General features: G+C 50.4%; 10 protein-coding genes across 10 annotated transcripts; 4 read left to right on the top strand and 6 right to left on the bottom strand.

Annotated features, from left to right (window-relative positions):
- The first annotated feature begins 10 nt into the window (after positions 1–10).
- On the top strand, positions 11–3237 carry BO83DRAFT_406096 (putative DNA excision repair protein (Rad26L)). Its single transcript, XM_025533861.1, has 2 exons — positions 11–170; positions 234–3237. Exons 1-2 carry the CDS (start codon positions 56–58, stop codon positions 3152–3154), a joined length of 3036 nt encoding a protein of 1011 aa, XP_025391081.1. The 5' UTR covers positions 11–55; the 3' UTR covers positions 3155–3237.
- Positions 3238–4502: 1265 nt separating this feature from the next.
- On the bottom strand, positions 4503–6312 carry BO83DRAFT_306827 (OSBP family protein; the record flags this gene model as incomplete). The annotated part of the gene is made up of 7 exons (XM_025527313.1): positions 4503–4752; positions 4804–5117; positions 5165–5414; positions 5464–5742; positions 5814–5924; positions 5989–6094; positions 6198–6312. The coding sequence occupies 7 exons, from the start codon at positions 6310–6312 to the stop codon at positions 4503–4505; spliced, it is 1425 nt and encodes a 474-aa protein (XP_025391080.1).
- Positions 6313–7314: 1002 nt separating this feature from the next.
- Positions 7315–9060, bottom strand: BO83DRAFT_355154 (GIG1 family protein). The gene is made up of 4 exons (XM_025529132.1): positions 8447–9060; positions 8176–8358; positions 7898–8082; positions 7315–7800 (listed from the first exon to the last, which is right to left on the bottom strand). The coding sequence occupies exons 1-4, from the start codon at positions 8706–8708 to the stop codon at positions 7660–7662; spliced, it is 771 nt and encodes a 256-aa protein (XP_025391079.1). The 5' UTR covers positions 8709–9060; the 3' UTR covers positions 7315–7659.
- A 263-nt stretch (positions 9061–9323) lies between these two features.
- BO83DRAFT_355152 (nicotinamidase) lies at positions 9324–10648 on the bottom strand. Its single transcript, XM_025529131.1, has 2 exons — positions 10289–10648; positions 9324–10211 (listed from the first exon to the last, which is right to left on the bottom strand). Exons 1-2 carry the CDS (start codon positions 10337–10339, stop codon positions 9552–9554), a joined length of 711 nt encoding a protein of 236 aa, XP_025391078.1. The 5' UTR covers positions 10340–10648; the 3' UTR covers positions 9324–9551.
- A 155-nt stretch (positions 10649–10803) lies between these two features.
- Positions 10804–12240, top strand: ssuA (RNA polymerase II subunit A C-terminal domain phosphatase). The gene is made up of 2 exons (XM_025530571.1): positions 10804–10894; positions 11106–12240. The coding sequence occupies exon 2, from the start codon at positions 11241–11243 to the stop codon at positions 12138–12140; it is 900 nt and encodes a 299-aa protein (XP_025391077.1). The 5' UTR covers positions 10804–10894; positions 11106–11240; the 3' UTR covers positions 12141–12240.
- A 369-nt stretch (positions 12241–12609) lies between these two features.
- On the bottom strand, positions 12610–14563 carry hosA (histone deacetylase HOS2). The gene has a single exon (XM_025529130.1). It carries the CDS (start codon positions 14303–14305, stop codon positions 12851–12853), a length of 1455 nt encoding a protein of 484 aa, XP_025391076.1. The 5' UTR covers positions 14306–14563; the 3' UTR covers positions 12610–12850.
- A 470-nt stretch (positions 14564–15033) lies between these two features.
- BO83DRAFT_396386 (isocitrate lyase/PEP mutase family protein) lies at positions 15034–16004 on the top strand (the record flags this gene model as incomplete). The annotated part of the gene is made up of 2 exons (XM_025533130.1): positions 15034–15168; positions 15228–16004. The coding sequence occupies 2 exons, from the start codon at positions 15034–15036 to the stop codon at positions 16002–16004; spliced, it is 912 nt and encodes a 303-aa protein (XP_025391075.1).
- A 2172-nt stretch (positions 16005–18176) lies between these two features.
- On the top strand, positions 18177–19849 carry aspf4 (allergen Asp F4). Its single transcript, XM_025530570.1, has one exon. The coding sequence runs from the start codon at positions 18538–18540 to the stop codon at positions 19522–19524; it is 987 nt and encodes a 328-aa protein (XP_025391074.1). The 5' UTR covers positions 18177–18537; the 3' UTR covers positions 19525–19849.
- Positions 19850–20607: 758 nt separating this feature from the next.
- On the bottom strand, positions 20608–21565 carry BO83DRAFT_375872 (uncharacterized protein). Its single transcript, XM_025530569.1, has 2 exons — positions 21213–21565; positions 20608–21155 (listed from the first exon to the last, which is right to left on the bottom strand). The coding sequence occupies exon 2, from the start codon at positions 21106–21108 to the stop codon at positions 20632–20634; it is 477 nt and encodes a 158-aa protein (XP_025391073.1). The 5' UTR covers positions 21109–21155; positions 21213–21565; the 3' UTR covers positions 20608–20631.
- Positions 21566–23129: 1564 nt separating this feature from the next.
- Positions 23130–24767, bottom strand: BO83DRAFT_375871 (mitochondrial import receptor subunit). Its single transcript, XM_025530568.1, has 3 exons — positions 24594–24767; positions 24347–24485; positions 23130–24267 (listed from the first exon to the last, which is right to left on the bottom strand). The coding sequence occupies exons 1-3, from the start codon at positions 24742–24744 to the stop codon at positions 23211–23213; spliced, it is 1347 nt and encodes a 448-aa protein (XP_025391072.1). The 5' UTR covers positions 24745–24767; the 3' UTR covers positions 23130–23210.
- Between the last annotated feature and the right edge of the window lie 1455 nt (positions 24768–26222).

Here is a 26222-nt window from a genome sequence, read left to right as displayed (position 1 = left end):
CAGCCTTCCCCCTCAACGGTCGGTCCAGATAGCTTCTGCCAGAACTCGGGCGGACATGGGCTCACACGTGGAGGTCGAGGATACTGACGCGACTACGGTCGGCTCAGATGACGATGATCTTGACGGGACACGCCCGTTGGTCTTACAGCCTACTTCGCTTTCTGTCGCTGGTCTGTCCCCGCACCTTATCCATACCTAGTAACAAGACATATCTAACTGCTTGATGATCATAGGTAGGGACCATGCCCCAAAATCTGAAGTGACGACTCCACGCCGGTCGGCAGACACTATGCCGACTACGGTCAAGCAATCCTCTTCGCCACTCGACAAGAAGAGCCACGCAGTGGTGGAGGTGGTCGACACCGACAGCGGAGATGACTCCTTCAATGAAGGCGAGGCCGCTTACAAGGAGTTCAAGAATCGAAAGGCCACGAAACGGAAACGGAGCACCGCAAACCTGAAGAATAGAGCTGCTAAGGTGACGAGAGTCGCAAGCTCAAACTCCATCGTCGGCCGACTTCCAAGTTCCGAAGGGAAAGCCCGACCGAGACGGCCACTACGAGTCTACGGAGAGGAAGTGTCATCGGAGGATGAACTGATGGAATATACTTTACCGGATTATCTCCAGAAACGACGCTCGCAGTTTGATCGGAGGACAGAGTATTTGAAGCAATCCGGACTGAAGTTGCCGCCAGGCTATGACGATGTTGAATTCTCCGACGATGAGAGGTTGGAATATTTGGCGGAAAAGCCTAATTTTGAGAATATGAAGCCATGCAATCAGTACAAGGACATCACTCTTCCTTATTCGTTGGGACTCATACCAGCTCCGATCGCACAGTGGTTGCGCCAGTATCAGGTCGATGGAGCTGCTTTCCTCCATGAGCTGTTTGTTTACCAGAAGGGCGGAATCCTTGGAGATGACATGGGTCTGGGAAAGACGGTGCAGGTTATTGCTTTCCTCACAGCGGCGTATGGGAAGACGGGCGATGAGAGAGACGCCAAGCGAATGAGAAAGATGCGGAGAAGCGGGCACGATCAGTGGTATCCCCGAACATTGATTGTCTGCCCAGGGACTCTTCTTAAGAACTGGATGGCCGAGCTTTCGCGTTGGGGCTGGTGGCATCTCGACACCTACCATGGTGAGAACAAGGAGCTTGCGCTCCAAGCTGCGCGGTCCGGAAGACTGGAAATCTTGATCACCACCTATAGTACCTATCTCCACAACAAGGATGCTATCAATATGGTCGACTGGGATTGTGTGATAGCGGATGAATGTCATGTCATCAAGGAGCGCAAGTCAGAAACGACCAAAGCTATGAACATGATCAACGCTCTTTGCCGAATCGGCTTGACCGGAACCGCCATTCAGAACAAATACGAGGAGCTTTGGACCCTTCTAAACTGGACGAATCCAGGGATGCTCGGCCCGGTAACTGTCTGGAAGAAGACCATTTCTGAACCTTTGAAAATTGGTCAGTCACACGACGCCACCGTGCATCAGCTGCGTAGAGCGCGAAAGACGGCGAAGAAATTGGTGGAGAACCTCTTGCCGCAGTTCTTCCTTCGCCGGATGAAGACACTGATTGCAGACCAGCTCCCCAAGAAGGTTGACCGGGTCGTCTTCTGTCCGCTCACTGACACTCAGGCTGACGCCTACGTGAACATTCTAGGAAGCGACATGGTCAGCTATATAAAACACTCTAGCGACCCTTGTGACTGTGGTTCCCGGCAGAAAGCCGGCTGGTGCTGTCGTCAGTTTCTACCATCCGGGCTCACCTGGCGAAGCTATGTCTTTCCTGCGATAGCAGTGCTGCAGAAACTCAGCAACCACCTAGCAATCCTCATCCCGCAGGGAGTCGACTCTAACGAGAAACAAGAAAAGGACAAAGAGATGCTGGAACTGGCTGTGCCCGAGCAATGGGAAAAGCTCTACCGTTCCCGGGACTCGATTGTCAACTACGCAAACCCTGAGTTTTGCGGTAAATGGAAGGTCCTTCGTCGACTGCTGAAGTGGTGGCACGCCAATGGCGACAAAGTGCTCGTCTTCAGCCACAGTGTGCGCCTCCTCAAGATGCTCCAGATGCTTTTTCACTACACCAGCTACAACGTCAGCTACCTCGACGGGTCTATGAGCTATGAAGAGCGCACTAAAGTTGTTGACGACTTCAACTCCAACCCACGCCAATTCGTCTTTCTCATCTCCACCCGCTCTGGTGGCGTCGGACTCAACATAACTTCCGCCAACAAAGTCGTTATCGTCGATCCCAACTGGAATCCCTCGCATGACCTTCAAGCGCAAGATCGCGCCTACCGTATCGGCCAATCTCGCGATGTCGAAGTCTTCCGGCTCATCAGCGCCGGAACTATTGAAGAGATCGTCTATGCCCGGCAGATCTACAAACAACAACAAGCCAACATCGGCTACAACGCGAGCTCGGAACGCCGCTACTTCAAGGGTGTCCAAGAGAAGAAAGACCAAAAGGGCGAGCTTTTCGGTCTCAATAATCTATTCGAATACAAGAACCAGAACATCCTTCTCCGCGACATCGTCAACAAAACCAACGTCGCAGAAAGCAAAGCCGGCGTCCAGGTTATGGACATCGACGTAGACTTTGACCCCAACGTCTCCGACGCAACCTTCACCGGCAAATCCGACGACACCAACGAAGTCATGAGCCAGCTAGCAGCCATGATTCGCGGCGAGGACGACGAAGAATCCACCAACCCCAAAACTCCCATCAATACCAAACATGACCCCATCCAAGCCATCCTCGCCGGCGCAGGGGTCGAATACACCCACCTCAACAACGAAGTCATCGGGTCATCCAAAGTCGAGGAACGACTCAGCCGTCGCGCCGAACTAGCTGATGAGAATACCAAGAACCTCGACATGCAAGTATTTGCAGGATCGCAGTCGCAATCGCAGTCTCATAAAAAGTCGTCATCTACAACCAATCAATCAATCAAATACAAATTCCATCCACCAAAGCGTGTCATGAAACGACAATTCTGCAGCATGGCGAGACGATACGGCTTCCCAAACGCAACCGAGTTTGCCCTTGTCGTAGAGGGCATGACGCAGGCGCAGAGACGCGCATGCTTGGAGCGTTGGTATACTGAGCGACGGGAGAAACTTTCCCAACCATCTTAACCCTTCAGTTGGTATAATTCTTATCATATATATATATATATTTTTTTTTGGAGTATTGGTTACAAGGTCGTCAGAGACACGGGGTTCTGGATTGGTTTTTGTCTAGTTCTACTATACCTATATACCCAAGTTAACTAATTTGTTAGCTAAAATCAGCAATGAGTGACGATCAATACCAGAGTATCTATCCTTTTTCTTTGTAATAAGTCTCCCCCTAGTACATACTACTCACCTACAGACCAACCTACAGATTGATCTAGATTCCTTCCCCACTCTACCTACCATACTTCAGTTACTATTGATACCATCCATCCATGCACACATACTTTAATCCATATCCTAAAAACAAGAAGAAAGTCAATTGTAAAGATAACCAAGAATGGATACTATGAAAAAAAAAAGTAAACAAACAACCAGACAAGCATCACATGCATGCATGCATGCATGCATACATAACTCCTACGTCATCCAGCTTCACTGTTACATTAAGGCTGGCATGTTGAGTTTAGTTCTACCTCTTTTACTTTCAAGTTTCATTTCCTTCTCTTGCTTCCTCTTAACGAAACTGATGATGAATCTTACTGGGTAGGATGTGGAACTCCGGATGGGGAGTTACATGTGGGATTCAAGGAGCTCCGCTCGTCTAGGGGAAGGCTATTTAGTTACTTACTGGTTCGTATTTATTATACTTTACTTACCATGGATAGGGCGTGTGTAATGGGTTTGGTTTGCATACAGGATGGCTGGTTGGACGCCGAGACTCCCAAGTAAGGAAAGGCTGGCCAACTGGGGATAGAGATAGAGTTACTAAAGTCACAATTATGCATTATCCACAACCATAGTCTATATTAATGCTAAATAAATCAGTCACCTAAACGCTAGCTGTATCAATGCCCATCCCACGTCATGGTGTCCCAGATGATGATATGTATATCCACATATAGTAAGCAAGAATTTGCCCATCACCCGTGCTCCGGTCCGTCTGGAGGCCTTCCCCTGTCCGTTCTTTTTTCAACTTTTGTCGCAGCCTCTGCATATTAAATCAATCGGGTATCCAGTATAGTAATCTGATGGAAATGGTGGGTATGTTGAGTAATGTGTTGAATGTGTGTGGTTGGCCGGACTCTTTCCCTTGTTTCTCGCGTTGGGATCCTCGAGCAGGTCAATTATGTTGATTTGAATGACGGCTCGACCTACCATTTCCTTGCTTTTCGGTTCTTTGAAATTCCATGGTTTTCGCTCTTCTATATTGTGCCTCACTTATAGGTAGGTCACTTAGCCTCCGGATATCCAGCTCGTTCAACGACTTGTCATCGTCAACTGGAGCCATCCAGGAAGTCAGTTAGACCTATTTCTCCTTGGCATCGACGTAGGCATCGACATCCGATGTCCGTGAGTCCTTGCGTTCGACGGCTTCTTCTGCTTCTTTCTTAGGCTCGCTCTGAGCGGAGTCAGCGCCATCGGCTGGATCGGCTGTCGCAGCAGACTCCTTGCCCTTGTGTGCGGGAATCTGGAACTGGGTGGGTTCTGTCTGACCTTCGATGATCGGGGCAATGGCCAGGATTTGTTTGGCAGCGAGCTCGGGGTTGTGCGAGTCGCTGGGGTATCGTTAGTCCTGTTATACTTCCGATGCCAAGGCAAAAACTTACACATGTGCATTGATGATCCAGTCTAGGTCCTCTTCTCCCTCATCGGGGCCGTTGGGCCCGCCCTGCACCCGTCGGAACAGCCGGGGGTGCCATTCGACGCCATCATCGGCACGCTTCGCTGCCTCTTCTCTTTGGCGGTCCTCAATCTTGGTCTTCTCATCCGTAGCTGCCTCGTGGTTCCTGGCAATGATCGCCTTCACGGTGGGTTGCCACAGTCGCTGCGACTCGCGCTCGCCCTGCTGTTCAATAGGTCTGGTCAAGGGAGGGGTGTGCTTCGCATGCGTAGCGTTGAATAGCAAGTCCTTCTTGTGGGTCTATTTGAGTTAGATTGACAGTCCTTTGTGTAAGAAGGAGAACTTACGTGAACATCCTTGATGTGCATCTCGCCGTTCCAGAGACCGGACAGTTCATAGTATACCTCGCCGGTCTTTTCGTTCTTAATTGTCCCACCGATAGCGTTGTAAGTACCAGAGAAGTAGCCCTTGGTCTTGAATTCGATGTCGGCAACGAGGTTGTTCTCTGGGCACCGCACGTAGCTGTGGTCGCCCAACTCGTATTTCATCTTTCCGAAAAGAATGCCGCGGGCGTACATATTCGGTTGCGTCAAGATGCTAGGCCAGATTAGAGCGGTCCTTATGCGCGGATGGCAGGTCCACCTACTATCGTTCGCCCTTCTCCTTGTCCTGTCCGTGGTTCAAGAACCGCAGGATCGCGATACCCTCCATCATACTAGCGGCCGAGTTTCCGAGGAATTTACTGCGGGGTTTCAAGGTACCATCTATCCGGATGTTGTGCTCGGGTGCCATGAAGAAATAGCTCGATTTGGGCGGGTGGTGAGAGGTCTGCTCGGCGATATAGTACCCACGGGTACCGTCGGGGTAGTCCCAGTAACAGGTAAAAGTCTCTCCGAGGATCGGATTCAGCGGCTTCTTTACTCCTCTGGGACGGGTGTCAGTAAGAAGACCGGAACGGGTTGGAATAAAACCATCTCAAGGGGAGCGACAACGTACGGAGGTTTGATGTGCCATCCGCTGAGATAGAACTTGACGACGGAAACGAATCGTTCTAAGGGGTCGTCTATGGTCGGCATAGGAAGCAGTGTTTCGGGGTGCGCCATGAAGCTGGATGCAGAGGAAATCAGTTAGCTACTGCTTCTTCACATGCGATGCAGATACTCCGACATACTTGGTGATGCGCTCCAGCATAGATCGGGGTTCGAGAATAAAAGTGGGCAGGACGACCCGACTCAGGTCAGCTCCCGGTCGGAGCTGCGAGATAATGTGGGAAAGAACTACAAACAGGTCAGTGGAAATGGGAAAAGACTAGGTATTTGCAATGGTATTTTCTTTTTGTTTTGCTTTTTTGGTGATATTGAGGGGGAAATAGCTACGTACCATTTCCCTGGTCGGGCTCGACGATCTCGTCGTCCCCGCTCACGGGCTCAGCTTTGGACTCATCGTGTGAACGATTACCTGAAACATGAAAAAAAGAGCCCCAGTCAGCAGACATGATGGTGGGCAGCAGAAATGCGCGAGATGGAAGAGAAGTGGTGAAAAGACAGCCGGTCGGAGGAGAGAAAGAGAGAGAGAGAGAGCCAAGGAGGGGAAGAGAGAGAAAAGGGCGGCGGAGGGGGATGTTGAGGCAGCCAGCAGCAGTAGCAGTAGAGTTGACTGAGGCAGCCAGACAGGAATGACGTGGGAGGAGCAGCAGCAGCAGCAGCAGCAACAGAAAAAAAAAAGAGGGGAGAGTCTCGACCGGATGACGGCAACAAACTTCACTCACTGGCAAGCGATGACCGTCGGCGGATGTGCGGGACGGAGATGGGCATGGCGTTCCGTGGTTCTGTTGTATTTTATTTGATCTAATGATTCTCTGCTGGTGATGGTGGTGGTGGTGGTGGTGGTAATTGTGGTTGATCTTGTACTTCTTGTTTTTCCCTTTTAACTTTGCTGGTGTGAGAAAGTCCAACACGGGGGGGATGGAGAGGAGACACCGATGCAACCGGACTGCGGCGTACAAAAGAGTGACTCGAATCTCGAGGGGTATTGGGCCGAAATTGAATTGTGGTGTCACTTGGGGTTCCCCAAACAATTAATTAAAGCAATGGATGTGGATAAATGGCAGAAGAGACAATCAGTCACTTCAAAGAATGCCTTTCAATGTCGGGATGGACGGACAGTGTCGGGATCAAGTTCCTGAAACCAACAATCAATTATGCAGAAAAAAATAGGAGGGAAAGCCGTAGTGTCGGGAAGTTCTCTCTATTAATAAATACTACTACTCTAACTCTAGGGGACACAATAGACGGTGAGTGTGAGGGAATCCGGATGGATGATTGCTACTGAAACTGGAGCTGAATGACGTTGATGGGAAACTGCCTTGATTTGGATTTTTCTTGAGGGCTTTTCTTTCCACAGTGGCTCTTTTCGCCTCCTATGTATAACTGTATATGTAATACTCTTTGTTGGTGACACGGCATCCTCCTGAAGGCTTATAAGTATATGATATCTACTCTTTTCTCGCCGGTTCTTATGCTACAAACCGCAACCACCTTCCAACTCCCGATCGCCGTCCAAAATTTCCAGTTGGACTCGCGATCAAGAGGGGCACACAGGCTTGGCAGTGGGGATGACGGATGACAGCCCATCGCTTTGCTTTACTTTTCTTTTTCTTTTCTTCTCATGTTTCAAGCATCAAGCAATACCGAAGATCACTTCCTTGGCCTCCTATAATGGTTGGTGATTATTATTACTTCCTTCAGATCCTAGTCTGGGGGACCCATCTACCCATCTCGTCTATCTCTATGCCGGATTAACCCTTAACCATCAACTAAATCAATCCATCTCTAGTATCTACTCATGCCGACTGTCGTTTCAGCGGAGCATCCCCTCCTGTGATCTCCCGTAGGAATTCCGCATCGGGATGGTGCAGCATGACATGGAAGTGCTCCACGGCATGCACTGACTTTAATGACTTCCAGTTCTTGAACCAGATGACCTACCCTTCGTATTAGTATCTTGAATAAAGCATCTCCCATCACCACCACCGCCGCCCCCCCTGGCGCATTCCTTCCAACATTCTAACCAATACATACCTGATCGGCTGGCATCCGTGAGAAAAACGTCCGTTGCACATACTCCTCAATCTCCTGTCGTGCGCGTGGCGTCAGGTCATCCGTGACCGGATCATCCTCCAGCTCGAACTTTGTCCACACCACCAAGTGAACAATGCCTTCCTCGACTCCATACGGCCAGTCATTGTAAAGAATGCGAATATCCTCTAACCATCACAACCATGCTTAGCACTCATCTCATCTCGCAGACAGCCCCAAGTCTCATTCAACCAAAAAGAAGGAGTACAATGAATACGAACCATCATATTCAAACGGCCGCCCCTTAGGCTTCAGATCATCCGCCGTCCCTTCTCCCCAACGAAGCCGTTCCTTCACGACAAACCGCATGACCGATCCATACTCTGCGACAATCTGCTCCTTGAACTCAAGATACCGTCTCAGATCGCTGGGAAGACGCTGAAACCGATCGATCTGGTTGGACCCTGTCCATCATCTATTAGCGGACCACTCACTCACGGACCACGTCCTTCCCCCCCTGACGCACGGTTTCATTCGGTCGGTGAAACATACGAACGATCTCCTTGACTAGTTCCCACCCCTGTCTCCGGTACTGCTCGTCAGGGGTCGAAAGCACCTCGATGTTTTTCTGCGACATGTCGCGTAGATAGCTGGGACATTCTGCTGTCCATTGCGAGCGGGGAACATTGACAAGCCAGTACGGTAAGGTCTTTGGAGCCAGGTTGGTTGTTGGACTGAGTATCTTGGTCGAGGCTTTCACATCCGGAGAGTGAATTCCCTCGTGAAAGGTTGTGTAGGTTGCAGCGGACGACATAGCGACGGTCTGACTCTATCGATAGACGAGCGGTGGCAGGAGGAAGAACGTCCGAGTCTATAAAGCGAACAGCATCTAATGTGTAAGGCAAGACAGCAGGTAAGACAAAACGAACCGGTGAAAAGGAAAGAAAGAAGCAAGAAAGAACAGAAAAAGCACCGACCGAATCGAGCTGTAAGAGCTGATACTATAATAAATGGTGACCGGTTCCGGATGCGGTGGCGATGAGTTAATTGATTATTGAAAGTATGGGGATGCCGCGACGCCCCGCTGCCCATTCCAGAAGGGATTGACGGTCATGTTATTAAGGAGAGGGGGGAAGGAGGATAGTAGCTAATTAAATCGAACGCGATGGAATAATATAAGCCAACGCGAGTATCGTCAGATGTCCCATTCATCGTAGCTATCTATCTACTCCCTTCTTACTTTTCTGCGTTCTGAGCAGCCGGTGATCTCTGGAAGCCGTTGCAAACGTCCGCCCCAACTCCACTGTGGAGACCTGTCAGATTGTTCTGCCAGGGTTGAACTTGTCGCTATCCACGGTCCTTTCTTATTCCTTGTCTCGTATAGCTACAGATGAAACATGTCTTAGTGTCACTATTATAGACTATGTATCTAGATCCACTAGATCATTAATAGTAGTTCTACTTGGCATATCTTGATCTATCTATAGCTCAGTCCTTACTCCATACAGAGTTGCCGTAGACGCTCACTCCCAAGTATACACCTGCACAAGCACACCAACATACATACAGTATGCACGTCAAGCATGCCACCCATCTCACAACCACCATCACATCCCATAGACACATATACATATAATCATCCAACTAACAACAACCCCTACACCACCCCACTCAACCCCCTAACCTCCGGCCCATCCGACCTAACAACCAGCACCCCGGCCTCCCTCAACTCCCTCTTCGCCTCCTCCCACCCCAACCCCGGATCAACACACCTAACCGCATCCTCAACAAGATAACTCCTCAGCCCAGCCCTCGCAGCATCAATCGCCGTGCACTTAACACAATAATCCCCCGCAACACCCACACAAAACACATCCGTAATGCCCTTTTCCTCCAACGCCCCCTTCAAATGCACATCCACCGACGACCGATTCACCTCCGCATCGAGATTCCCAAACGCATCCGCAAACGCCGAGTACATTTCCACCCGCGCATCCATGCCCTTTCGCACGTAGAGGTCGATGTTCTTGGTGTCGATTTCCGGGATGATTTCCGCACCCTTGGTGCCCTCTACGCAGTGGATGGGCCAGAGTCGTTGGGGCTTGGTTTCGGTTTCTTTGCCTGCTGCGGGATTGCTCATCTCGATAAAGTGCTCGAAGGGGAGGTTGTTCGGCGGGGGATGGTTCGGGGCGAAGGAGATGTGGTTTGGCGGGTGGCTGTCTTGGGATGCGATGCGCAGGGTGAAGCCTGGGTTGGAGAGGAGGGTGTTGATTGTTGGGGCGAGGGTGCGGGCTTCGTTGACGGCGAGGGAGCCGTTCTGGTTGAGGTTGTTAGTATAGAGCTGCTGTGTAGTTGAGGGTTGGGGATCGGGATGGGGATGGGGAGGGTACGGACCGGAGGGCAGAAGTCCTCTTGCATGTCGACAACGATCAAGGCTGCTTTCATCTTGGATGGTGTTTGTTAACTCTAACTTGATATTTGTCAGTTTTGAGCACCGTTTGAAATGCTAGGTCTGTCTTGTTCGATATGTATGCAGACAGGTAGGTAGTGTCGCTTTGAGGGAAGCGAGAGGGACTGTAGGCAGCTATTATCGTATCATACGGCCGGACTAGTTCTTAGACCCCGCTCGATGGTACGAAGTATTCATCTGGAAAGGATCATGTCGATAGTTACCATATTGGTACTCATCTCAAACAGCCTAGCAAACCTCAGAATGCACATTAAATCCAATTTAGTCCGTAAGAACAAAGCCAAGCCCGACTCTCAGTCAAGAGAAATGCCCAGCCTCCATCGCCATCCATGCTCAAGCTGTCCCAATCGGGCATAGTGAGCAGCACGCGTCTTAGTCAGCGCACATGACCACAAAAGGCGCGCGAAATCCGCCGACGCAAACTTCTTCACCTTGTCAACTCAGGGCTGCGGCCCTTCATCAACAACATCCATCCCACACCCAGTAGAACCAGCGTAAATGAATTGCAGATGATGCGAGGCTCTTCTAAGGTATGTATATGCAAGGCAAACATCTAGTCCAATCCCAATTCCTCCCTCCCCGCAGCATGATGAAATCTTTATATATTGGAGCTGTCTTAGCACATTATGCGGACAAACTTTTAATTACGCAACTTTTAACTGAATCCTGCACCCCCTTACACTATACTTCTTTGTCACTGCCATTGAATTTGTTTCTGCCGCGGATTCTAATTGTCAGTAGTCATTACAGGGCCCAACTAGTGAACAACACACCTTCCAGCCTCCTTGATATCCCCCCAACGATCACTTATCGAATTCATCATACCACCTAACCTAACCTACGGTCACACCAAACGCGGCTATAACACTCATCACCATGGCCTACGACCCCCGACTGTCCAGTGCAGGCACTGCGACCGCTCCCTCCCCTCCACCACCACCCCCACCACCGCCAGAAGCCATGGGAACAACAACACCAACAACCCAACCTCAACCCACCTCCACGCCGAACGAGGCCAACAACAATATGGTCGCAGAATCGGAGTCCTCATCATCCTCCTCATATAAACTCCGATTCTGCACCGTATGCGCCTCCAACCAAAACCGCTCCATGGAAGCCCACCTCCGGCTCTCCACAGCGTCGAGCCCCTTCCCTGTAATCTCCTTCGGGACGGGCTCTCTAGTCCGCCTGCCCGGACCCTCAATCACCCAACCCAACGTCTACAACTTCAACACAACCTCCTACTCCCAAATGTACGACGAGCTGCTCTCCAAAGACGAGCGTCTGTACCGCAACAACGGTCTCCTGAACATGCTCGAGCGCAACCGTAACCTGAAATGGGGCCCGGAGCGCTTCCAGGACTGGGTGCCGGGACAGCCGCGCGTCGAGCACGTCTCGAAGGGCGATAAGGGCGCCCTAGGTACTGAAGGTGGCGTCGTCGATGTAATCATCACCTGTGAAGAGCGGTGCTGGGATGCCGTGGTAGACGATCTCATGAATAAGGGGTCACCTTTGAACCGCCCCGTGCATGTCTTTAACGTGGATATCAAAGATAATCACGAAGAGGCGTTAGTAGGAGGCAAAGCTATCTTGGATCTAGCGAATCGGTTAAATGAGGCTGCTTCGCAGGAGAGAAAGACCAGTGGTGTCGATGGATGGGAGAATGGAGTCGGCGAGGCGAGACAGAATTTCGATGCTCGCGTGCCTGATATTCTTGCTGAGTGGCAGGAGAAATGGCCTCATTTGCCGGCTTTGTGGACGCTCGCTTGGCTATAGTCTGCTTAAGCTTACGACTTAAAGCATTGCGTATGCATTCAGTTGGCGTCGGCTTTGATATGATTGAATCCTAGATCTGTTAGATCTATATCAGATGCAGATAATGTTTCATCATCCTTAAGTAATTGAATACTATCGATGACCTTCATCCACTTGATATCTGTCCTCCTTTGTAATAACTGTTTCCTACACTCTGTAATCTACCTGCAGCTTCTAGTTGTAGATCATCGCCCCTTCTTCAAGTGATTGGGCAACAAGACATCCCGAAAGTAATAATTGGAGATAACCTTCGCCCCAGGAAGGTAGTAGTATCTTGAATATCTCCACTTACATCATTCAAATACAACCATATAACAATATCATGATACGTCCTGATGTTTCTTATTTTCTTTTTTCTAAAGACATTTCTAGCATATGTATTATACAGGACAATATCATACCACCATCACCACCACCCCCTCCTCCTCCCCTCTAGTACAGATGTATACTTTCTATAATGAGTAGCACACACCACCCCAAGATAAATGTAAACGACGCAATTATAGTGAATTTTAGACAAAGGAAGAAGAAAGAAAAAAAAAAAGACAACGCCATCATCCGGCCCCAATAGATTCCAGTTCCCCACCAACTCCAAAAACAAACCCGACGAAGAAAATGCGAGACAGACAACCCGAATTAAAGAGGAAGAGTGTGCATGAAGGAGGTGGGTATCAGAAAAGCTCCCCCCGCTGTCCAGCACCTCTCTCCAAATCTCTCCGTCGACTCGACTTCCCTAAACTACCACCGCCAGATCGTTCTTCGCGCTCCTCATCCATCATGGCCGTTTCTTCTTCGATTTCCTTCTCCGTGTCTTCGCGAAGACCGAGGATATCCGGAGGAATGAAGCTCATTTGCACGCTCGGAGCACCTTGGATATATCGAAGCTGTTCGCGGATGGATTGGAGCAAGCCGGCGAGGTAAGTGCGAGGGTTCTTGTTCTCGAGCTTGCGCATTTCCGAGAGGGGAGGGAAGAGGGAGAAGTCGGGGCCGAAGTGGTTGCGGAAGGTGACGGTTTCAGGGATGTGAGGGTCGATGGTATCCTGGGCGTCGATGAGGATGGAGGTTTCGTGGGCCCAGGCGCGGGAGACATTGCGCGGGGTGTAGCCGCCACCGCCGACGACGAGGAGTGGGAGGTTGAAGGTTTTGACGAAGGCGACGCAGGCGCCGTGGGCGGCGACGTTCAGGTTGAAGCAGCCGAGACGGTCGCAGCCGAGGGAGTCGGCACCGCATTGGAGGACGATGGCGCCGGGGCGGTAGACTTCGACGCAGGAGCCGACGACGTCGCGGAAGAGTTGGATGTAGGAGTCGTCGTCGATACCGTCGTGGAGGGGGACATTGACGGAGTGGTGGGCGCCCGGGTTGAGGGGATGGGTGGGCCCTGTGCTGTCGAGGCCACCGGTGCCGGGGAAGAAGTTATCCTTGTCGTATTTGTGGAAGGAGACGGTGAGGACGCGATCGGTGGACCAGAAGGCTTGTTCGACGCCGTCGCCGTGGTGGACGTCGATGTCGATGTACATGACGCGCGGGTGCAGGCGGAGGAGCTGCAAGATACCGAGGACGATGTCGTTGATGTAGCAGAAGCCGCTGGCTTCGGCCTTTTTGGCGTGATGTAGACCACCGGACCAGTTGACTGCGATCTCCGACTGGTTGTTGCAGAGCTTGCGGGCTGCGTCGATAGTGCCGCCGGCGTAGAGGGAGCAGTAATTGTAAAGGCCGTCGAAGATGGGGCAGTCGTCACCGAAGTTGAAGCGCGCGATGTTTTCGCTCTGTTCAGGGTTCTCCATGTCGCCGGGGACGACTTGTTTGAGGAAATCGAGGTAGTCTGATTTGTGGAAGTCGGCCAGCTCTTCGTAGGTGGCTGCGCGCGCCAGGTAGAGATCCATCGCATGGTGCATGCCGTAGGCCATGACCAGCTGCTTGGTGAGGGTCAGACGCCATGGCTTCATGGGATGGGACTGGCCGAAGTGGTGTGGTTCAACGGCGGGATTGGCGTGCCAGGAGACGCGATATCCATTGGGGCGAGAGATGCCATTTTGTTGGCGCTCGTGGGTGACTTTGCGGTCGACGGAGAAGGTGGGTGCGGAGGACGGAGGGGCGTATTCTTGGACAATGGCGGAGCGGGCCATGAGGATCGATATCGGAGGGCTGTGTGAGGAAATAGAGTCGAGGGGGACCGATCGGAGACGAAGAATAGGCGCGTCAGAGTTCAGATCATGCTGGCATGCGCGGAGGGCGGATGTGGAGGCGAAATGGACGTGGCGGGGAGAAGAAGAGCCGAAGAGAAACGGAGGTGCAGTTTGGAGTTCGAGTTCGCGGCAGAAAAACCCGACGATCACCTGCGCTGGTTGGCCGCGGATTGGAATACCTGCAGCCCGCAATATAAGCTCAGCACTACGGAGTACGGGAAATATAATATAGTAAGAGGGCTCGGAAGAATACTTTTAGCTATCTAGAAGGATAGCACCAATGGTAATAATTGATTATTCGCATACTATGTAGAATAGACGATTCAACGATCTGCAGCAAATTTGACAGAATCGGCTACTACCGAGTCATGCTCAAATCCCGAAAAATCCCCGAGGGGTTACGTAGCCTCCGCCGATGTCGGGTGGGCTCCCATGGCTTCACCCTTAAATTCTCCTTCCATCGCAGACTCGGAGGCAAAATAAGGCGTCTAGGTCACAGATAATTCAATACTTGCAGCGATTGCGGGAGGCGATAACTGTCAGCCCACGCCGGAGTTCAAATATATAAAGCCACCAGCACCATCCTCCCGACAGCAACAAGTCTCGGCGTCATCGGCACAATAGAACGTTGTCATTCTTGACCGACATTTCTTCTACAAACCGCCATCATGCCTATGGTAACTGGAGCTACCACCCTGCGACGGGCTCTGGAGAACCCTGACTCCTTCATCGTCGCCCCCGGAGTCTACGATGGACTGTCAGCTCGTGTCGCCCTTTCCGCGGGCTTCGACGCTCTGTACATGGTAAGTGGCAATTGTCACAATCTTTGAATGCTGGCCAACCGGCTCACCCCTCCTTACAGACCGGTGCTGGTACCGCTGCCTCGGTTCACGGTCAAGCAGACTTGGGCATCTGCACTCTCAATGACATGCGCGCCAACGCCGAAATGATCTCCAACATCTCCCCTAGCATTCCCGTAATTGCCGACGCAGATACCGGCTACGGCGGCCCCATTATGGTCGCACGCACGACCGAGCAATACTCGCGGTCTGGAGTCGCCGCCTTCCACCTCGAGGATCAGGTTCAGACGAAGCGCTGCGGACATCTTGCCGGCAAGATTCTTGTGGACACGGACACCTACGTGACGCGTATTCGGGCCGCAGTGCAGGCTCGCCAACGAATTGGCAGTGATATTGTGGTGATCGCCCGGACGGATTCCCTCCAGACCCACGGCTATGAGGAGAGCGTCGCAAGACTGCGGGCCGCGCGCGATGCAGGCGCGGATGTAGGATTCCTCGAGGGGATTACATCCAGGGAGATGGCCCGGCAAGTTATTCAGGACCTGGCGGGGTGGCCGTTGCTACTGAACATGGTGGAGCACGGGGCCACGCCGTCGATCTCAGCGGCCGAGGCCAAGGAGATGGGCTTCCGCATCATCATCTTCCCATTCGCGACATTGGGACCTGCCGTTGCGGCGATGCGCGAAGCGACGGAGAAGTTGAAGAGGGATGGCATCCCGGGGTTGGACAAGGAGATAACACCACAGATGGTCTTCCGTTTGTGTGGATTGGATGAGAGTATGAAGGTGGATGCGCAGGCGGGGGGTGCTGCTTTCGACGGAGGGGTAGACCTGAAGTAGTTTGATGATTTCTTTGCGCAGTACATCTTTTGGGGCCTACTTGAGGCTTAGAACATAATTGTATAGATGTAAATATGTTGCATTTGATTTGATCTCGGTGTGTAGTAAGACATGGAGGCTGTTCGTCTCGTGGATATAGCATAGCGATAAAATGAGAATGTACATAACTCAAAACCAATTGTGGCAACTGAATGGTGCTGACTGAGCACCAAATAAGGCAATCGTCTAACCCTAATTAGGTCGAGACACGGGTTTCGAAAGGAGGTGCTTAGTCACGCCGGATCATCGGGCCCCAAATTGAAGCTGACGAGTCGCTCTCCCCGACAGGAATAGTATCCGCTCCTCGTCTCGAACAGGGCAGCTGGCCTCTAATTTTAGAGGGCCCCCAAGCCGAAAAGGAGATTCTCAGCCCATCCAGGAAGTGGTCGGCTGATATTGAGGGCCGAACGTGGCTTACTGTTGGAAAGTCAGCAATTCCTGCCAACCGAGAAGGGGGTTCCGTCGGCATCCATGGGACAGAGACCCAGGGAAACACTATTTATTTACATGTGAATGAAGTAGTATAGATAGAGAGGTATAGAACAACGCTCTCCTATGAGTGCAAGAGCTAGTTCCCATAGAATCCAAGACAACGTTCGATAGTCCAGCCAGTTTTGGGTGGCCAGAACCTGGCAGGTCGCACCCCCTCGGTGGATTAAGCGACTATCGTTACCCAGACTTGCCGGTCACGGGCCAACAACAGGCAATGACAGTTGAGGTGGACTCGGACACGGGCTGAAGATTACCGAATTGTCGCTGTGCTAAACTCTAGTGGCCCGCTGGCCAGATGGCCCATGGGATGACCAGTGATTTCGATACAGACAGCAAAACTCGATTGTTGGTGTTGTTGTTTGGGGCTGCTGACCATGGCTGCGCAGGATGTTTGGAATTCCGGTTGCCGCCGTCCCTGGATTTTGGGGGTCCTGATCAGGGTCCGCGGCAGGGTCAAATTGGGGTTAAGCCGTGGCATTCAGGGTCACTTGGTGGGCAAAACAGCAGGACCCTTAGGGGTCCTGCAAGCCTTTTTTTACCTGAGGCTATACCAAAATTACCGTAACGATCCAAGGTGGATGCAGTGAGAGCAAAAAGTCACTGCCTGCCTTGCCTTTCCACCCTAACGCAGGCTCCAGTCTTACGGTGTGCAATCTCACGGTCTGGCCTGTATTCATCCACTGTCAGTCCATCGGATCAAATCACTGTCCAACGTGGGTCTTGACGTGGCGATGGGCTGGCTCGTTCCTGGGTAACCGGCAGCAAGGTCGGGATTCGACCAAGCAACAATGACTGGAGTTGAAGTGACTTGTTCATGGGTGAAATTAAATTGAACAGCAGAATATTGGTTTGAATGACGTATCAATAAGCAGTGCGATTTACTCTGTCGAATTCTTGCGATCGGGCAGCATTCCAACTGGATTCCATGCATCTAATCAAACCCCGCCCTATCGTGAGGCGTCCACTGATCGATCGTTAGGTGATGGGCACCACGGAATTCACTTCCTCTGAATTGCTGACATGTTGAGATTCTCATCATCATCACTGGTAACTCAAGAGACGGTGAAGACTTGTTGGAGTGTGTACCTGAACACGATGCAGCACAAAGTGCTGAGTGCATCTGTAAGGTACCAGGCACCGTACGGTATTGTACAACGGCAGGCGCGATCGGCGGGGGGGTTCCAGGGATTGCGAGTCTCGACCTACAAAGCATATCCTATCTACCATTGACTGTTGATGTTCTTCATTATACTAGCTGCTAAATGGGTATGCTAACTGTCGGGCCTTATCCGAACGTAGAATATAAGTGGGTGATTATTGTGTTTACTGGGTCAATAAATCGAGTTTCAACCATGCTATTTCGAGGTATCTATGCTGTACTCTGTATTTGCAGACGAAAGAAGGATTTGGGTTTAGACCCCCAGTGGGGGCCATCCCACCAATGACACACCATTTTGCAGCATCCGAACGGCAAGCTCAGGAACCAATGCTCGTCTTCAGCCAATCAGTCACCCCAAAGCCAAGTGACTCCCCTGATCGACCCCCTTTTAATTTAATGAAATTCAATTACAGGTCCGACTTGATACGAAGAGGACCGTTTGATGCGGGAAAAGTGAAAAAACCATGCAGAGTGAAAGAAAGGAACGATGGTAACGAACTGAATGGGAATCTCCCCTTCCACGATCTGGGCCTGGCTTTTCCATCTCCTCCCCCCTCTGGCTTTTCTTATTATTATCTCCTCTTTCCCCCGGCTCTCCCCTTCCTCTTCTTCTCTCTCCCTCTTTGCTCTGCAACTGCTTTGCTCTCCTTCTTGGGTACACATCTCACTCCTTTGTGTGTGTTTGTTTCAAGGCTGAGCGTCCCTATTGGTGTTGCTCGCGTCATTCATTACTCCCAATCTACTCACTCTCTTTCATCAATCGTGTACCCTGAAACCGGTTGCTTTGTTCCAATACAACACCCTGTGATACCCATTCAGTTCATTGTTCATCAAACCAACATCATGCAGCTCAAGAACTCCATGCTCCTGCTGGCCGCTCTGACGGCTGGCTCCGCTACTGCTCGCCTGCACGGCCATGATCGCCGTCACCATCACAACGACAAGCGTGACGTCGGCGATGTCGTCGTCGCTACTATCGACGGTCAAATAGTCTCCTGGATCAACGAATGGTCCGGTGTCGCCGCTACCACTGTCTCTGAGGCTGCCACTGCTCAGGTGACTGTCGAAGCTGCCGCTACTGCCTCCGTGGCCGGCTCCGTCATTGCTTCCGCCTCGGCGGTTCCTTCTGCTTCCAGCTCTTCCGGCGCAGCCACTGCTAGTGGATCCTGCTCGAGCTGGGCCGACACCCTCTCGTCCGGCGATTACTCTCGTGCCGGCTTTGGCAAGTCCACAGTCAGCAAGCGCACCACCGACGCCATCTACTACACCGGCAATGTCGGCAGCCCTTGGGGTAGCAACATCATCGAAGTCGACGCCTCGAACGCCTGCCAGTACAAGCACGTCGTCCGCATTGACGGCAGTGAGACCGACGACTGGACTGTCGTTTTCTGGAACAAGATCGGACCCGATGGAGGTCTGAACGGCTGGTACGGCAACTCTGCTCTGACCCTGACCATCAAGCCCGGTACCTCTCGCTACGTCGCCTTTGACGATGACTCCCAGGGTGGCTGGGGTGCTGCCAAGGGTGACAAGCTCCCCACCGACGAGTACGGCGGTTACTCCTGCACCTGGGGTGAATTCGACTTCGGTAACACTAGCAACGAGGGCTGGTCCGGCTGGGACGTGTCTGCTATCCAGGCCCAGAACGCCAACCAGGAGGTGCAGGGTATGAAGATCTGCGACCACCAGGGCACTGGATGCTCCAGTATCTCCAACGCGGCCAGCAGCGTCATCAACGCCTACACGGCTGCCCTTGCTGCTGCCGATGGCATCGGTGGTTCCCTGGCCTCCGGCCCCGTCCGTCTCCAGGTCACCATCGACTTCGAGTAGATGTGTCTTGTCATTAATTTGTTCAGATTTCTTTATTTCTTTTCAAATATTCCCTTCGGTGAACTTGGCTTGGGGTTAGGGTGTTTTTGTGTGTGTGCAGGCCTGCACCGGGTCCTTCGGGGTCTGACCCTCGCAGCTGGAAGTGAGAGTTACATTGCACGTCCGACCCTTGCCGTGCTGTTAGGATCTGCTTGCTTGATACGTTCGATTGTACATACATCCATATACCACCGTGATTATTGAGTTATGAGTAACCTTATACTCTAAGTTTTCAATCCTTTAATCATATATCTTTACATAAATGACCATATGACTAGTATCTTACCCTCGATCTAACCTTATAAAGTGTCCTAAGTTCTGCATATTCTCTTAACCGATATTTAACAGGTAAGCTGCATCTGGCTATACAATCACCATCTCTTATCTGTACATATTTCCCCGTGCCTATCTAGTATCTCGGACCCGGCTTGCAATCAGATAGAAACATGACAATAACCAAAACAGATGAGTCCACCGCACAGCTAACGAGCATACTCTAAACATGAGATGTAATAACTACCTAGTATCTAGTTATATCCAATCTATTAAGTAGTTATACTCGCTCATCGGCTCAAAAATCCATTCTTCTAGGCCGATGGGCATTTCCATTCCCTTTCTCTTCATGTATAGAATTAAACCGTGCTAAAGCTGCATTATAACACTCCACGATTGGATATAGAAGACTCCCGGGGCATTCTGCGATAGGAGCTGGAGTAGCTATTGCTTACTTTAACCAAGTGATTATACAACCCAACTAACTATTTGAAATGATCTGACTACCCAAATAAAATCATTGCAACATCTGGGAGGTTATTGCCCAATTTATCAGGTATAACGCGGGTAAGCTTAACTTCAATGTATGGTGTTGAGATCGCTGGTTGGTTACTTACTTACTCTATTCTAACGTCCATATAGTATGTATGTCCTGGAGGCCTAGCATAAGAATAGTATTAGGACTGATACGCTTTGGAAGGCTGTTCCCGTTGAGTCAATTCTTACTATATAATTTTCATATACGAATCAAGCTCCCACAGGAAAGATGGCATGGACTCCACGTCTACCAGCTTGTCATAGTTGAGGCATAACATGTGCAGAGTTGGTCAATATAACATATAACCGGTATTTCAACCCAAGGAACAAAAAGATGACACAGATATGCTGCATGTGTTGAGCATCGCAGCAGGGGATTGGATTTTTACTATGCTCGGCACAGCATTTGAGTCTGTTGGAGGTCTCAAGCCGATCAAATTGCGAGAGGAATATAAGTATAATCAAGGATAAAGGATCCGGACAATTCCCTTCGCGCAACTCACTCTGGGTATAGAGGTAAGCTGCGAAATCAAAGCATTTCTGGTCATTGGAGCAGACCTTCATCACATTATCAGTGAAGTTGTTGTTCCCGGCGTTCAGTAGTCGATGCACATCGAGCTGTGGGATGATATATTGGTCCTCCGGGTATTCGAAGATTCGATAGGAGTTGACACTTAATGAGGATGAAGATATGATGGTCAAGAGGAGAAGTGGGATTGATGCCGAGGGTTTCATTTCGGCGGATGAGTGCCTGTCGAGGAGGAAGTAGGATGTTTGTATAGCTTGGTTGACATTGCAAGTTAGTTGATGGAATGACTGGAGATGGTTATGGTGCTTGCCTGTCTCTTATCAATATGAGAATTGTAGAGTTGCTTTCCTTTTACCCTGCACCTGTGACTGGACCATACCACTTAAGACGATGGTAGATTCAAAATTCACAAAATACCCGGCTTGTATACAAAGGGTTGATATAATTTCTCAGGGAGGAAACAATGAAATGCAATCATCGAATTGCTGTAGGGATACTGTACCCCTCACCTACCCACTAGCCAAGACGTTTAGGCCATAGATTCCATGCCAGAGGGAATCTAAGCCTGTCAGTGTCTCACCTGCGTAGTATCGCATTACACACTAAAGCACTTAGCACCCATTTTGCGAAGCGCCAGTTAGGGCTCACATGAGGCAGGCCCTGGGAGGCCTGCGCGTGCGAACCTACCTTCAAGTTCACCATCCAAATACCACATGGTCAATGAACCCCATCTGACAAGTGGCGCGCGGGTATGCACCCTGCTCGCACCCGGAACATATTCCCTGTAAGGCTGGAGGCCCGAGCAAGCGCTAGTTAAATACTCGAGATATTTGGATAACAGGGACCCCACAGGCATTCTTCTCTCATCTCTTAAGAGCCAGTCCCTCCCAATCTCCTCTATCACGCCTCTCCATAACAATGATTTCCCCAGCAGAAACCATCACCTACCTCCTTAGCGGGGTGGTCGTCTCGAAATATATACCTCATAATAATGCACCTCACCCCGATCCCTCAAATAGTCCGCTGCCTTTCCCTTTGGCCAGGCGTATGTCCTAGTTCTCCAGGCGATAGTCGCGGCTTGTATTGTCCGGATGCAATGCGTCATCCTGAATCAGCCATTCTAGCTCCGATCGAGGAAGATCAAAGCCCTTCTCTTTCTCTATGCTATCTTTCCCGATGCCGATATTTGTGGTATGGGTAGATAATAACGTGCTTCCGAAGGCGTGTGGGTGTCGGTGTTGGAGTTGATAGTCTGGCATATACCGGCTGAGGTCTCTAGGTCCTGTTGGTTGGGACAGTGGGTGAGATGGATAAGTCTTATACTAGGCGGCTTTTTTCGCATGTTCTGCTTTGTACCAGGAGGCTCTCAGTTTGTATTGGCGCTGTCCAATGTTGGGTATGGATGTACCCAAAAAAAGAACTATTCATTTCAGTACCTCCACACACTTGTTGGGGGTCCCTTTCCAGCCAACAGACACAGTACTCCTGTCTCGGTAATAAAAAAAAAAAAAAAAAAAAGCGCTCCGCATACACATGCCTCGCTGGAGACGGGCCGGGCTGAGAATCATACCATGGGTAGGAGGTAGGAAGTAGGAGATAGATCCCAAGGTTGCCCGCAATACTGCTTTGTATAAAGGACTAATGCTAAGTGTCCAGTCCAGACCATTCAACCAGTCAAAAAGAAAGGGATATACTTCGAATCTTACGTTATTTGGAGATTACTCTGCCCTATCTTTCTCTCCTTTGTTTCATTCAGAGCATCCTGTTTTACTATATAACCTCTATCCTGGAATCTATGTACACTACCAGGCGTGTCAGTCTTACTCTCTTATTTCTTTGACTGGGTTAGATTCGAACAAACTTCATATTTAAAATTTTATTCTGTCTTAACACTATTAATCTTATGGTGGATTTCAAGGTTAGTAGCACAAGTAAGGTAACTGAAGGGCTAAGAACACATTTGAAGGTATGTAATACGCAGTTGTACTTCCTTTATGGGTTGTTTAAGGGACTTCAAATTATGGTCTTGTAATTGATTGTCCTCTTAACTATGACATGTGCATTTTGTCGATTCTTAATATCTACAAGCAAGGCAGAAGGACTATGGGTACTGTTCGTGAGTATAAGGTCAAGCAAGAGGGGATCATATGTTGGTACCATATATGAATCTAGGTAGGAAATCTAAATCAATATATGAATGACATGCTCCGCTGGGAACGTCGAGATCTGAAGATTCAAAAGAAACTGGTTGGCTACTCTTACACCACCGTGGAGGGAAATACTTAATAAACAATCTATCTAATATACACTATAGATCAAGATCACGCAGAACCTTCATCGCGTCCATTTCAAGATCTAATTCCTCCTCCTTTTTCCCTTCCCTTTCACCTTTCTCGTCATCTACCACTTCGAAATCTCCCTCCTCGTGTACAGGCTGAACAGCCTGTGTCCAACTCTTCCGAATTGACGGTTGGAACGTAAGATACCCAACAAACGCCGCAACACTCACAACCGCATACCCAACCGACAACCACACATCCTTCGACTGTGCGGCGGCAAAGGCCGACATCGTCCTACGCTCAATCCCACTCAGCTCCCCGTTGTCATCGATCGCTTCCTTCATTCGGTTATTCAAGCGGATATCCTTCCAGATGGGCGTCGCATCCGCAAGGGTATTGTAAAGGGTGCTTCCAATCGTAACCAACCGGGCCCGTTGCGGTGCCTGCCATGGCAGAATCGATGATCGTGATCTCTTAGTATCATCCAAAGGAAGAGCATGTTCAAGCTCGACAACACCGAAGATCTCCTTCACCATTCGCTCCGTATACGCCGTCACCTGGGGTGCCTTGCTGCGCATCGCATCCTTCAGCCAGGAGTTAGGCAGCTCCGGCACAAGCGCCAGACTCAAGTATCCCAGCGCCAGACAGTCCAGGCTTGTAGGGCCGTCCTCGCGAGTGTGCAGAAAGTATCCCTTCCCGTTGAGGATTTCCTCGAGCGGCTCGAACAGTTCCGCGGTCAACGCCTCCAGCTTGAACTGGTTCTGCTGCGCCGTCTTGCCGATTAGGGATGAAACGGTGTCGCGCGGCTGAGGAATGAGGTTCTTGGGGATCTGGCCTGCTGCAACGGCGGCGGAATGGTCACGTTTCCGTTGGTCTTCGATGGCTTGTATGTCCAGGGAGGAGAGGCCGAGATGTTCGGTGCGGGTTTTGGCGGCGCTGTGAAGTTTCGGGGGGAGGATCCATTGGTTGGGCCATTGGAGGATGGCGCCGTAGGAGGGAGAGGTGCAGTTGTAGTAGTTTTGACTGGTGACGTAGAGGGAGAGGTCGAGGAGGGATTGAGCGCGGGATTCAAGGAAGGCGGAGAAGCTGTTGATGATCAGTTAGAACTATCTCTTCTCTCCTGATCGATTATAATATCAAAGTCCTGGGACATGGGAAAGCATACGCAATGTTATCTGCTTTTTCGAGTCCATCGAGACCCTGATCCAGGTCCCAGTCGCCGTTGGAATACTGACGGAGGTAGTCGACGATATTGCGGAACCTGCTCACCCATGTTGAGCCATTTTTGAGGGCAGGGAGTTCGCCTATGAATTTTTATTACATTAGTCAAATGCGCCATTAATCCCACAAGTGTAGAGCAGGGGCCCTCCAGAAACTAGCATTCGGAGAATAAACCACTCAGATAAACATACAAGTCGGCGACACGGAAGGATCACTGCTTGCGACGAGCACCCAGGCGTCCTTGGGCACGGTCAGGGACAGATACGTAATAGCGGCGAGACATTGCGCATCAATAGACGGCAATGAAAACGCCGGACCCCAAATATGAAGTTCCAGAACCATCTTTTCCGGTCGTTGCGGCGATGGCCAGACAGATGGAGGTTGCGTTGTTGGACCGGTGCTATCACGTGGAGATTCCGTCGCCGGGCGGCGAGACTGGTCGCCTGAGGCTGACAGGCAACCATTCCAGCATCAACTACTCCGTATCTTTCGGAGTATCTACTTGCTACGGAGTATACACGATATAGAGCGGGGAAGAAAGAAGCATGATGTGGATCGATCCCACATATGCCAGGACGTAGATATCACTCTACCTGATCTAGTAAGTGGTTGGTGCGACTGGCCAGTGCAACAGATACAGTACAAGCAGCAAAGTAGGGGTCATCGGGTATGTTGAGATGGCATTGAGTAAATTAATTCCATGGCGTTTTGGTTTCACTTGGTGTCATCAACTCCTCCTTTTAGGCGGGGGAATCAGTCTACTAATCGGTCCAAGTATGAGTGATTTTCTTCGCATCCGCGTCCCGATCGTAATTGATGATAGGAGAAGGGCTTGGGAGTTTGAAGCTAGGGAAGTAGTCAGATAACTAACTAGCTAGCTAGTTGGTAGCTATTCAGCCAAGTAAACTGACTGACAGGTGTATATGCGACACTCAAGCCACACCTACTTACGCCGTTACTACTAGTAGTAGTCAACGACTGATTTAGTAGTTAGTGGTGAAGTAGTATCTACCGGCTCCCGCAGAATTAATCAAAAGATGTCTGCAGAAGTTGAGTGACACCCACTTAGCGCCATAACTACAACAAGAAAGTAAGATTAAATTTTACCACATCCATATCTGCCATCCAATCCAGCACATGGCATGACATGCTCAGTTCCGGGATTTGACATCGGGCTAATGAACTAACGCTCAGTCCCTGCTTACATTACGGGTTAATGGTGAGCAAAATAAATTAAAATAACTAAATAGTAAGAACGGGCTCCAGGTACATCCGCGGTCAGTTGACCTGCGATCGGACATTCGTGCTAGACCCATCTAAGGTTCAGAGAACGTGGAAGACAATAACAGAAACAGGGCAGGATTATGGAGCTTAGGTCGTACCTCTACCCTCCACCCCGCCACGTATACCCGTTATATCGAAAAGCGGGCAATCAAGGCACGGGTTTCTTGGTCCTACTAGGCAGACACACACGCAGGTGGGCCGGTCCTTGAACTGGATGAGGTATGTAGATAATAGTAGCTCATACATACTCACAGTAATCTACCTATAGAGAGAGGGAATAAATGATCAGCTTATCATTGATCTGCATTCTGTTTATCGTCAGGCTACCCGCATCCATTTATCCGTTCATCCAAGGCATGCGCTTGGCTTCCTACATATGCAATGCAGGTGGCATGTGGTTTGCTTGGCGGTTACGAGATTAGATTCCTTATGTTGGGTGGGAGGGTGAGGAGGAGGAAGAGGGGTCCTTAGAACCGGTCTTTGGCACACAAACAATCCAACCAGTTACCACTTATTGGCATAGATAGATAGTCAAG

Source organism: Aspergillus eucalypticola, assembly GCF_003184535.1.
Source record: "Aspergillus eucalypticola CBS 122712 chromosome Unknown BO83scaffold_5, whole genome shotgun sequence".
Taxonomy (NCBI): domain Eukaryota; kingdom Fungi; phylum Ascomycota; class Eurotiomycetes; order Eurotiales; family Aspergillaceae; genus Aspergillus; species Aspergillus eucalypticola.
The sequence above is the reverse complement of the archived record's forward strand: the minus strand, read 5'-3'. Positions and strand labels throughout refer to the sequence as shown.

Coding starts and splice junctions, on each gene's coding strand:
- BO83DRAFT_406096 (XM_025533861.1), top strand. CDS start 56: ATGGGCTCACACGTGGAGGTCGAGGATACTGACGCGACTACGGTCGGC. Junction 171..233: donor TACTTCGCTTTCTGTCGCTG/GTCTGTCCCCGC, acceptor TGATGATCATAG/GTAGGGACCATGCCCCAAAA.
- BO83DRAFT_355154 (XM_025529132.1), bottom strand. CDS start 8,708: ATGTCGTCCGCTGCAACCTACACAACCTTTCACGAGGGAATTCACTCT. Junction 8,359..8,446: donor ACTAGTCAAGGAGATCGTTC/GTATGTTTCACC, acceptor GATGATGGACAG/GGTCCAACCAGATCGATCGG. Junction 7,801..7,897: donor CACGGATGCCAGCCGATCAG/GTATGTATTGGT, acceptor TACGAAGGGTAG/GTCATCTGGTTCAAGAACTG.
- BO83DRAFT_355152 (XM_025529131.1), bottom strand. CDS start 10,339: ATGAAAGCAGCCTTGATCGTTGTCGACATGCAAGAGGACTTCTGCCCT. Junction 10,212..10,288: donor AAGAGGACTTCTGCCCTCCG/GTCCGTACCCTC, acceptor AACCTCAACCAG/AACGGCTCCCTCGCCGTCAA.
- ssuA (XM_025530571.1), top strand. CDS start 11,241: ATGGCCTACGACCCCCGACTGTCCAGTGCAGGCACTGCGACCGCTCCC.
- hosA (XM_025529130.1), bottom strand. CDS start 14,305: ATGGCCCGCTCCGCCATTGTCCAAGAATACGCCCCTCCGTCCTCCGCA.
- aspf4 (XM_025530570.1), top strand. CDS start 18,538: ATGCAGCTCAAGAACTCCATGCTCCTGCTGGCCGCTCTGACGGCTGGC.
- BO83DRAFT_375872 (XM_025530569.1), bottom strand. CDS start 21,108: ATGAAACCCTCGGCATCAATCCCACTTCTCCTCTTGACCATCATATCT.
- BO83DRAFT_375871 (XM_025530568.1), bottom strand. CDS start 24,744: ATGGTTCTGGAACTTCATATTTGGGGTCCGGCGTTTTCATTGCCGTCT. Junction 24,486..24,593: donor TCCTTCCGTGTCGCCGACTT/GTATGTTTATCT, acceptor AAAAATTCATAG/GCGAACTCCCTGCCCTCAAA. Junction 24,268..24,346: donor GAAAAAGCAGATAACATTGC/GTATGCTTTCCC, acceptor GATCATCAACAG/CTTCTCCGCCTTCCTTGAAT.